Source organism: Ranitomeya imitator, chromosome 6, assembly GCF_032444005.1.
Source record: "Ranitomeya imitator isolate aRanImi1 chromosome 6, aRanImi1.pri, whole genome shotgun sequence".
NCBI classification, from domain to species: Eukaryota; Metazoa; Chordata; class Amphibia; order Anura; family Dendrobatidae; genus Ranitomeya; species Ranitomeya imitator.
The window spans coordinates 33,657,205-33,669,693 of NC_091287.1; the positions used below are offsets into that span (position 1 = coordinate 33,657,205).

General features: G+C 42.4%; 1 protein-coding gene across 1 annotated transcript in view; it reads right to left on the reverse strand.

Annotated features, from left to right (window-relative positions):
• Positions 1–12,489, reverse strand: part of PTTG1IP2 (PTTG1IP family member 2) — a 45,273-nt gene that overhangs the window by 21,771 nt on the left and 11,013 nt on the right. The window contains exons 2-3 of the mRNA XM_069729438.1: positions 5,934–5,986; positions 5,073–5,181 (exon numbers count right to left, since the gene is read on the reverse strand). Coding sequence (XP_069585539.1) covers positions 5,073–5,181; positions 5,934–5,986 — 162 coding nt within the window. The remainder of the gene's footprint in view (positions 1–5,072; positions 5,182–5,933; positions 5,987–12,489) is intronic.

The window sequence follows — 12,489 nt, forward strand, 5'->3', positions numbered from 1 at the left end:
AGATATCTTCTTTGTACTGTGTTAGCCAGTTCATAGAAAAATATTAGTATTTGAGTCCTCAGTGGTCAATACATTTTTAATGGCTAACTGAAAAGATTGCAACAAATTGAAAGCTTTCGAGACTACACAGGTCTCTTCATCAGGTATAATTCTTCAGACTTTGTATTAGTCTATGCCTGATGAAGAGACCTGAGTAGTCTCGAAAGCTTGCAATCTGTTACCATCTTTTCAGTATCAACCACTCAATTTTAAAATATTTTAGTTGTTCTCAAGACTTTAGAAATTTCTGCGCAATTGTACTTCAGTCGACCCCCCTGGCAGTGATTTTATGTGCGTTGGAAATTTTTTGGGAGCGAATTTTAAAACATTTTAGCGAAAGATGTGACCTTATGAGCTAAAAAGTGGGATGTGTTTGCTTGTAATCAGTGTGTGTGCATAAAAGCTGAGTGAGTTTCTGGGATCCAGACAGACTCTTGCATCTTTCATCCAGCCACTGATGTTTCTAGATTGTGAGTCATGGGGAAAGCAAAGGAATCATCAACGGATCTACGGGAAAAGGTAGTTGAACTGTATAAAACAGGAAAGGGATACAAAAAGATATCTAAGGAATTGATAATGTCAGTCAGAAGCGTTCAAACTGAGATTAATAAATGGAATATCAGGGGCTTTGTAAAAACAAAACCAAGGTCGGGTAGAACAAAAATGTCATCAACAACTGCCAGGAAAATTGTTCGGGATGCAAAGAAAAACCCACAAATAACATCAGCTGAAATACAGGACTCTCTGAAAAGTAGCGGTGTGGCTGTACCAAGATGCACAATAAGGAGGCACTTGAAGAAAAATGGGCTGCATGGTCGAGTCAGCAGATTTGTTTTTTTCTTCTTCATAACTGAAAAGAAACCCGTCCCGCTGTTCATGAAGTCCGATCCGGTCACCTTGTATATGAAGCCCAATCCGAGGGCAGCATGTTACAGAGAAAGAGGAGCTGAGCGAACCGATATACAGGTGTGTGGGAAAATACTGAGTATAATTTGTCATTTATCCATTTTAAACTTTACTTTTTTTATGCTTAAGAGTCCAGTAGGCGGTCCTAATCCGTAGCTACCTCCCACTGGACTCCTAAGCATCGACAGAGAAAATGAGAATACTACAAGTTCTAGTGACTCTTTTCCCACAAACCTATATATCAATCTGTTCAGCTCTTTTAGCTCTATAACATGCTGCCCTCAGATAGGACTAAATGCGTAATGTGACAGGCTCCCTTAAAGGGGCATATTTTGTCTTCGTGGGGACTGGAGAATTCAACCATTGCTGTGACTGAGCAAGATGCAATATAAATTTTTACCCAAGACGTCCTAATATTTGCCCAGTTGGAGTTTAGTTCGTACTGCAGTCATTGCCATCATTCCAGACATGCAATATATCCCCCATAATGCTCTCTGTGGCGCTCTCCCGTCTCCGCCGGGCACTCTCTCATTACCTTCTTCCTCGACTCCAGGGGCTGATTATGACATCTCGTTAAGCCAGTCTCAGATTTGTAGGCAGCGCTATAAGGGAAGTGGTGCGGCCTTCATCTAGTATGATATAATGGACTGTCTGTGCACCCGCAGATTGGGGTCACGGCATTAAAGGGATAGCGCCAAATCTCATCCGCCAGTAATTTGGCCATTAATAATGAAGCGAGGACGCAGTGTTCGTTTTTACCCAGTGTCCCGCAATTAGTAAAACGTGAAGGGCGTCTGTCAAAACGAGCAAATCCAGCAAATATCAGGGAAGGCAGAACACATTCTACTTTCATTATCCTCGCCTTTGAATCCTGCAGCCTGCAATATTAACAGCATAATTTAGCCCTAATTGCAGAATGCCAGCGCTCGATAACATTTATACAGGAAGGATCTTAATGATTTCAAAATATCGGGCGACTTTTGCAGCTGTCAGCAAAACAAAACCCCCTGCTGCTATGACAGACAGGACTCTGCTGCCACCTGGTGGGCAGATCGCTGAACTGCAAGTGTCGGAATTCTGCAGCTTTTCCATTTGGCACAGATTGCGATATTCTTTCTTGCAGGATTGTTTTGTTAATTTCATGTAAATGGGCTTATTTGTTTTGGTGGGTTAACTGTACTTGTCTGCAGAATGGCACTGATCCGTCACCGCCTCGGAGTAAATTTGCATTATTAGCAGACATTTATGCTAATAGAGCCGAAAGATGCCGAGATATTTAACGGGATAGTTTGCATATATTATAGCGACTGCAAATGCCACGGAGAGAGTGCCGGAGTGAAGCCCATGGGGGGAGCGCATCTGTCTATTATTCTACACCCATCATTTCAGGTATATTAGTGCAGTTTAGGGTAATTTATGGCCATAATTAAAAATAAATCAGTTTAACGGTATGATGAGGATTTGATTTAAAGGGGTTGTTTAGAAATAGGAAAAGAGGACCGCTTTGTTTTTATAAATCGGCGCCACACCTGGCCACTTGTTATGCGCGGGATTGAAGCCCGGTCCCATTCGCTTCAAATGGAGCTGAGCGGCAATACCAGTCACAACCTAGGTGTGGCGCTATTATAGAAACAGCCGCATGGACAGGCTTGTTCCAATGGAAGTCTATGGGCAATATATGCTTAACGAAAGGCATCAGGGAAGTTCTGGTTTGGAAAATCACAGTGGAACTTCTAAGTACTGAGTAGTAGTTTTTTTTTTTTTTTTTTATCTTGAGTTTACTTTTTATTTTATTTCCAAAGATGCATTGTGTGGCTTACTGGTCTCCCTGTGCCATTATGGGGGAAACTTTGCACTTACTTGCTGGAAGAAATCCTTCCTATGCAATGAATGTAGACGGTGTGCTGGCGCCATCTGGTGGTTACTTTAGTCTTTACCTTTGCCATAGTGTACAGCTTGTAGCCACTTACCACAATGTGCCCCGATTTTGCACCCCAGCAACTTCTGCATAAATTACACAAGTGCTGACTCCTTCCAAAGGCAGAGAGGGTCCGCCAAGCGTTACATAATTGATCTGGTATATTAACCCCTTCCCACAGCCGACAATATCTGCTTTTGTACTTTGTTTCCCCCCCCCCCCCTACCTCTCAAGAGTCACCGCCCTATAAAGTTTGTCAAAAAAAAACAAAAAAACTTTATTTTTATTATTTTAAACCCACAACTTTTTGTACTGTTATGTGGATGGTGCCATTTGAGGACTCTTTTTACATGTTAACGGGTGGTTTTTATTGGTCCCGTTGTGGGGTGTGTGCGACGTTTTGATCCCTTTTCACTGCATTTTTAGTGGATGGAGAAGCAATTCTGGTGTTTGGATTTTGGCATTCACCTTATGGGATAGATGGTTTTCCTTTTGCCTTAGTTCGGGTCAATTCCAAAATATGTTCATTATTTTACTTTGCTCTTTACGTCTGAATAAAAAGGGGACAATTTAAACTTTATATTTGTCTTTTCAAAAATATTTAAAATTTTTTTTTATTTTTATTTTTTTTATTTCTTCCCTATGGGGACAAGAACTTGCGATCGCTTGATAGCCAATACAATTGTCAATCTTTTATGAGTTCCAACATGGTAGATCTTCATTAAAGGGGTACTCCGATCTTCAAGATGCTATCCTAATAGGTAGTAGGTGTAATAATATTCGCAAATGCCTCCATTTCGAAATGCAGTGTAGTTCTTCTGATTAGCTATGTTGCTTACCCCATATACAGTGCATTGCAGTAGCTTAGGTATCCCTGGTTACGTCCGCTAACAACTAACTGTCACTATATGAATGGTTGTCACCATGGATACCCAAGCTACTGCAATGCTCTGCAAATGGGGTAAGCAACATAAAGCTAATCAGAAGAACTATCCTACATTTCTATTTGGAGACATTTGCCAAAATTATTATTATACCTACTACTTGGAAGTGGGATTATACCTTTAAGCCCCCTGCTGCCATGGTCAGCCCATTGATCGTGTCACAAGGGGCAGCGATTCTTGCCTGAAATGACGGATCCTATGTTTTAAACCTTTTAAATGCCGCTGTCACAATTGATAGCGGCATTTAAGAGGTTAACCGGCTGCTAAATATATTTAGGTAGGTGATAAATGTATAAGCGCTGGCACTGTCGCCAATCCCAAATGGACAGGTATAAGGCTATGTGCACACGTTCAGGATTTTTAGCGTTTTTCGGCGGTTTTCCACGGGAAAAACGCTTAAAAAAAACACGCATACATTGTGCACATGTTGCGTTTTTTTCTGCGAAAAAAACCGCAGCATGTTCATTAATTTTGCAGATTTTTTGGTGTTTCCCCGCTATTTAATGCATTGGGAAGCTCCGAAAAAAACTGCGCGAAAAAAAAAAAGTGAAAAAAACGCATGCGGATTTCCTGCAGAAAAAGTCCGGTTTCGTTAAGGAAAATTCTGCAGGAAATCCTGTCGTGTGCACATAGCCTAAATGTGACCACCGCTCCATTGACCGCCACAGGGATTATTCCTATAGCTCTCAGTTATAGTGAATGGAGTGTGTCGGTCTTCACCGCAGTTCTGGCGTTCTATTAATGAAACAGGAGGCCCAGGATGAGCAGCAACTATAAAAGCATCACTGGATAAAATAGTGTATGGAATTGTGGGAGGACAATAATATACAAAATGTAATTACTTTTTGTCCAATCGGGATTCAGAATGACTAATTACCCAATGCCTTTTAAATTTTATTTATTTTTTTTTTTTTTACTGCCCACCAGTAAAAAAAAAAAATAAAATAAAAAAAAACAATAAACCCCCATGCATATGCATAAGTCATCATTTCTATTCAGCGAGCTCAATTTGAATAATCAATCGGCCAATTTGCATGTTAATCTCACATTTGCATAAACACGTGTCCTTCCCCCCAATCTGGGTCCCATGTGTAGCCTGTAGCCCCCCGGAGAAGGGGGTGTGGGGGGGATGTGGTCGCATCTTGTCTGATACGTTTAGCTGCTAAATCCCCTGAAATCTGTGTATTGTGACAATAACGACACTCGACCCCCCCCCCCCCCCAATAAACGGACACAAGTGGCGCCACGTCGAGCGGTATACTTACTCCAACAAGCCCCCCACCTGGCAGCCGACATGGCGCAGAGGGAAGCGGGGGGCAGGATGGATCTGACGGGGTAATCCAGACACGTGCTATTTGTTATACACCACAGGCACTGCGGGGAGCAACACAATGACATTAATGACAGAAAATCAAGCTCATTTCACTGCTGCCAGATGCAGCAGAGCCGGAACAGTCAATTAACCCTTCACAACTGCAAAAATGATTTTTAGCCCCAAATACAATAATGTAGAAAAAAAAAAAATAAATAATAAAAAAAATTTATATATATATATATATATATATATATATATATATATATATATATATATATATATATATATATATATAATCCATGAAAGTATGGACAATTCTGTAAAGATTAATTTCATTATATATTTTTCGCTGTTTTCCTGACACAGAGTTCCAGGTCCTCTGCATAGTAAGAGTGAATGATAATATTCAGCCTACCTGCAGCCACCACTAGAGGGAGCTATCTGCACACTGCTTCCCCTTCAGCTCAGCAATAAACCTATAGGCTCCATCTAGTGGTGGCAAAAGGTAGTTCAGATTTTTATTTTTTTATTTATTTTTTTTTTTTAAACCCCTCAATTTACAGGCACTTTTATGACAACTTTTTGCCAAGATACAAAACTTTTTTTCTCCCAATGATGTAACCATATGAGAATAAGTGTTCTACTTTCATTCTTTCCTCTCCTAATTCCATCACTTGTATAATGTGCCCCCCGTTAGCACCGTCATTGGTGGGTGGAGACCCCCCTCCCTTAATTGGTCCTAGACCTGTCATGGACCCCTGTCTCTATGTCCGGCCGGTCAGACAACACATTAATATTTGTGGAAACTTACAGAAACATTTTTCAGGCATTCTTCGCAGGACTTTCCAGAGTAGAAGCTGCAAGCTGCAAACAAGCAAAAAAAAAAAAATAATAATTATTAAATTAAAATTGACAAAAATTCCACTGTACATGTCAGAAAAATGTTAATCCTGTTTGCAAATGAGGATTTCCCTGTATCCCCATGACAGCACTTCCTGGTCAAGAACTTAGAGAGTCTGATTGACTGTTAGGAATTCCAGCATCCCTATGACAACACTGAAGTGCATCAGGTCACGCATCGTCACCCCTGCTCCGGGGTCTGTAGTGAGGACAAACTATGGCTTCAGATACAGGAAATTCTGTAGTTTTCCCCCTTGAAGGGTCCGGTCACAGCCCCTTTTCATGTCCACCACCTTTGTCTCACACCAATGCCTCCTTCTTATGCAGCAGTGGCTGTAACCTGATCCCTCAGTGAAGACAGAATTGAAAAGTTTTAGACAATAAATGAAATGGGAGGAAGAAGAGACACATGTGGGAAAAGAGGGACCAATTTCTCCATCTACAGAAGCGGCTGTAATCTGATCCCCAAGTAAGAACAGAATTTAAAGTTTTTTTTGACAGTGAATGAAATGGGAGGAGGAAGGGACAGATGTGGGAATACAGGCATCACAACGTTTATCATTTGTACAGTTGATTTATAAAAAAAAAAAAAAAAACACGTCGTGGGAAGACCCCAACACTTAGCCGTGTAATGACATCTGCCGCACGTCTATTAGCGACCATTATAAAACTGCAGAAACCGCCATACATCATTCACTTTCTATAAACCGTTCCCTTGTAACACAATTATAACTAATTCGTCAAAGTTGTGGATATTTATTCACGTCCTCATTTTACCTCTAGTAATGAAAACCAGGGAAACCTGCTGGAAAAAAAGGACATCAGTATAAAGGGGAAAGGCCGCATTAAGGCTGTGTGCACACGTCAGGATTTCTTGCAGAAATATCCTGCACAAAACTGGACATTTTCTGCAAGAAATCCGCATGCGTTTTTTTTTTTTTGTGCGTTTTTCTTGCATTGTTTTCCGGAGCTTCCCAATGCATTAAATAGCGGTAAAAATGCGATGAGCACAAAAATTGCAGAATGCATTAAAAATGATGGGATGCTTATGTATGTGTTTTTTAAGCATTTTTTCCGAGGAAAACGGGTGAAAAAAACGTGAAAAATCATGAACATGTGCACATAGCCTTAGAGGTTTTATTTTATTTTTTTTTTTTTTAATTTATTCAACATCTGAAACGAGAAAAGAAAAATCTATGCAAATGGATTTCATTACAAACTTCCTACAATTCATATAGAACAGACCGTCTCCATGGTAACAGACTACAAAAGCAACGATCTGTAGTCAGGGCCTGCAGTCAGGTCGGTTTCATGGCGACAGTTCACACTGCTCTGGGAAGTGACCGTGGAGATCGCCGGAGCACTGCTGTGCCATCGATCTACTGGTCATCAGTCCCAAATAAAAGACTGATATATACACAATCTATCAACGCCGAGAGCGCAGTCCCTGCAGACTCTGATGGCATATAGACGGATGCTGTAAATGTAGGATAGGTGAGAAAAAGCTGCCTGGAAGTCCCATAAACCTGAATGTGGGGCACAGTCACCTCCCACCTGATGTCTACGGGAGAATAACTGGACCCTTATTCTAAAGCATTTATGGAAAATCCCAAGGAAACCGAATACCAGTCATTTCAGGGGACTTCAGAACAGGCTGTGTACATAATAATAACACTAATTATTGCCATTAAGTGACTTGTATTCTGCATGTTCCACCATTTTCCCCTCTGCAGGCTCCTTCTCTAATCTTACGTGGTCTTTGAGCTAGTGGGTATGGACTAGCTGTTATCATGTTTCACATACACAGCACATACAGACAGGAGAGCAGGACTCCTGCTCTCCTGTCTGTATAGCACACAGACATGAGGGACTCCTGCTCTCCTGTCTGTATAGCACACAGACATGAGGGACTCCTGCTCTCCTGTCTGTATAGCACACAGACATGAGGGACTCCTGCTCTCCTGTCTGTATAGCGCACACAGACATGAGGGACTCCTGCTCTCCTGTATGTATAGCGCACACAGACATGAGGGACTCCTGCTCTCCTGTATGTATAGCGCACACAGACATGAGGGACTCCTGCTTTCCTGTCTCTATAGCACACACAGACATGAGGGACTCCTGCTCTCCTGTCTGTATAGCACACACAGACATGAGGGACTCCTGCTCTCCTGTCTGTATAGCACACACACACGAGGGACTCCTGCTCTCCTGTCTGTATAGCACACACAGACATGAGGGACTCCTGCTCTCCTGTCTGTATAGCACACAGACATGAGGGACTCCTGCTCTCCTGTATGTATAGCGCACACAGACATGAGGGACTCCTGCTCTCCTGTATGTATAGCGCACACAGACATGAGGGACTCCTGCTCTCCTGTCTCTATAGCACACACAGACATGAGGGACTCCTGCTCTCCTGTCTGTATAGCACACACAGACATGAGGGACTCCTGCTTTCCTGTCTCTATAGCACACACAGACATGAGGGACTCCTGCTCTCCTGTCTGTATAGCACACAGACATGAGGGACTCCTGCTCTCCTGTCTGTATAGCACACACAGACATGAGGGACTCCTGCTCTCCTGTCTCTATAGCACACACAGACATGAGGGACTCCTGCTCTCCTGTCTGTATAGCACACACAGACATGAGGGACTCCTGCTCTCCTGTCTGTATAGCACACACAGACATGAGGGACTCCTGCTTTCCAGGCTCTGTGTAGTGCATGTTGTAAAGCAAGAGCAGCATTAAGCACACTACATAACAGTACTGAGCAGTGTAGCTGTGAATCCTGCTTAGGTGAACTAAAACATTTACTAGAAGCATGGTTATAATCACTCATTTGTGTCTGTACCTCACTTTCACTCAGCTTTTATTGCCTTCTCACCCTGACCTCTTCAAAAACGTCAATAGACAGTTGTAGTATGATTCCTCAGTGAGACGACAGTCAGTCTCATATTGACCAAGATGGATTTCAGCTTTTTTTTTTGCTTCATAACGAATTAGGAGTTCAGAAAGCAGGGGGAAGAGAAGAAGTGGCACAAAAATGGAGAAAAGCAGATTTCTCAGATGAGATATATAACAACGTTTTTATTATTTATTTTGTTTGAGGGGGAAGAAAAACAATGAATCCCTTTGTAGTGCTCCAGCCATGAAATAGACAACACCAGACAGTCTAATAACGCCTAGAAATGGAAGTAAAAGGGGAACTTTCTAACTAATTGGCAGTGTTAACGCCATAATAAAGAACTTTTTCTTTAAGGAAGGATATTGAGAAAGGTTATGTAGAGAGCAGTAAAGACATTGAATTATAAACTCAGAATCTACAGCTCTGCGCTCGCAGGAACGTAATAGTATAGATTTATGGCAGCTGTGAAAACTAAAAACCTACACGACTGCCAAAAATACAAAAGAACATTTACCGTGAATTATAAGACTTTATAAAGACGTTCTCCAGAGGTGAATTAACAAAAACAAAAAAAACCCTCTGCATTTAGAGACATTTCCGATAATGTGCTTCATCTGGAGATGGATGTGACTATTCGGCGTCCGATCCCGGGTCGTTCTTCACTGGAATTAGTCTCCAGGCTTAAAATCAATGGCTTTGAAATTAGCATTAAAAAATAGCAACGTCGCATAAATCCAAGTAAACAAAACGGTAAAACAGTTAAATTGGTCAACGTAAATACTAAGGTGGGGGGTGTACTTATTTTCCAAAAAACCTCTAGTGGGGGAAAAAAAATGCAATAGAATAATCCCAGAAATAAGCTATGCATACTTTTGTAATCACCTTCTTCCCTGTTCCAGTGCATTGTAAACAAAAGAGAAGCAACTTTGCTACAATGTAGACCTGTGCGTCTCCATGGCAACAGACTACAAATAAACCCCGTGTAGTCAGATGCTCCAGAAATTTATGTACTTCTCTCGCTTTTCTGCTACAAAGAAAAAAAAAGAGAAAAGTGAATAGGCCAACGCAAGGGAGTTCCTTTGTGCTCTAAAACCATGGAGAAATTTAAAGGGGTGGTTCAGGTTTGGCAAGAAAGTCTGCGGCCACTCTGATTGCAGACTTGTGAATCCTCACATTGTGCACGGTGCATGTTGTCACGACTCTGCGATTCCAGCACCACATGTGAAATGCATGCTCTTGGCCATATTCCGACTAGACGTGCCCAACTTCGCTCAATAAGGCCGGTTTCACACGTCAGTGGCTCCGGTACGTGTGGTGACAGTTTCCTCACGTACCGGAGACACTGACTCACGTAGACACATTGAAATCAATGTGTCTCTGCACATGTCAGCGTGTTTTCACGGACCGTGTGTCCGTGTGCAAAACACGGAGACATGTCAGTGTTCGTGGGAGCGCACAGATTACACGGACCCATTAAAGTCAATGGGTCCGTGTAAAACACAGTCCGTGTGCCGTGCAGGAGACAGCACTACAGTAAGCGCTGTCCCCCCCACGTGGTGCTGAAGCCGCCATTCATATCTTCTCTCCAGCAGCGTTCGCTGGAAAGAAGATATGAAAAATCCTTTTTTTTGTTTTTTCGTGTTTTAAATAAAGATCCCCATAGGGGTGGAGCCGCATATTCATGACTAATGGGCGGCACCACGTGACCGCTCATACAGGAGAAGCTGCGGGAGGACAGGACGCTGCGAGGGAGCCGGGTGAGTATTTTAGTAACAGCGGGCGGGCGCACAGCAGGTGGGAGGGGGGTGGGGACAGGGATCTTTATTTAAAAGACAAAAAAAAAAAAAAAAGGATTTTTCATATCTTCTTTTCAGCGAACACTGCTGGAGAGAAGATATGAATGGCGGCTTCAGCACCAGATGCAGGGGACAGCGCTTATCTCTAGCGCTGTCTCCTGCACGCTCCGTGTGGTACCCAGTCGGCACACGGGCGACACACGTGTGCCACACGGATGGCCTACGTGAGCTCACGGACACGGATAACTCCGGTACCGATATTATCTGGACAAGTGAGACTGGCCTCAAAGTGGATGTACCGCACCCGAAGAATCCTGAATCCTATGAGAGTGTGCAGCCACAATAATTGAAGAATTGTGCCAAACTTGGACAACCCCTTTAAGTCTGCATCAGAGCTGTATACATCAAACGGCAGGATTTTTTTTTTAGCACATTTTGCAAAATTGTTTTTCATTTACTTTGTTTATTTTAGAAACTTTGCAGTTTGATACGGATTTAAAGATCTCTATGAAGTTGGCAGTTTGGGTCATTAGATCTACGGTCCGAAAGGAATATTTTTAGGGGGGGGGGGGGGGTTTGGTAAAAGTAAACGTGAGTTTCCATTATATTAGTATCACTTATTTCTGCTTTTTAAGATCTTGCCGTCATTGATTTTACTTCCAGGTACCGTAATAGAATTTTACCCTGGTGCACGGGATACTGTAAAGTAATCTGAGGCGCGTCTTAAGACGAGCCCCACTCCAGCGTGTCGGTCCTTAGGAATAAATGATAAAGCTGAGTGTTGACTGAAAGCAAGCAGAGATCTTGAAAAATCACGAAGAATTGAAACAGAACTTGTCAACAGGTTTATACAGTGCGATATCTGCAACACATTCCCACTCAACTCAATGGGCCTGCAGTACCAGACTCCACCTGTGGACAGAAGTGGCGCTGTTCCCTGTAAGGACAAAGTTTCATCTGTGTAACTCCGAACTCATTCCTGAATGATCCGTAATGTAAAATTACACAGAAATGAAGCCTAAATGAAAGTTAGCCAAGCGTGACATTAGCGGTGAAGGGAGCCTTGTTCTAAATCTTTATTGGATTTTTTGGAAATCTACAAGCGGCCACTGATGGCTGAGAAACCACTTATCAGATGTCACCATGTGACCGACGGCCTATGATGACCCGGGTCCTCGGAGCTGGACTAATATAACGACGCTAATTAATCTCATGTGTTCATCAGCCAAAACGAGACCTTGGTATTTGTGTTAATTTGCTTGTGGTTTAAAGGGATCGAGGGGGAGGGGTAAATCGAGGCTGCAGATTTCGTGTCGGCATTGTGTCAACTTATACTGCAGACTTCCACCATTGATGTCAATATAAAGAGAATGCGTACAAAATCTTTTTACTTAAAATTTTAGAGCAGAAACTGACTTGAAAGGCTCCAAAACCTCAAAACAATTTGGGCATTTCCGCTCCCAAAAAAAAAAAACAAAAAAAACACAATAACAACGAAAAAAAAAAAAAGCAACTCAGTGTGAACACAGCCTAAAGGGTTGGCAATTCCACAGCAGTATTTGGTGCAAAATTTGCCTCTGTGGATTGGTCCCTTATAGATGTACTGTAAAGCAATGCTGCAGTGTGGGGAACATGCAGACAGCCCCCCATTACTGGTGGGCCGCCTGCTCAGGCAAAGCAGAGTCTGCACTGATAATGCCAGCCCTGCGGGATCAGTGCAGTGTCCTAAGCTACAAGAACCTGCGGGGACATTATGGTCA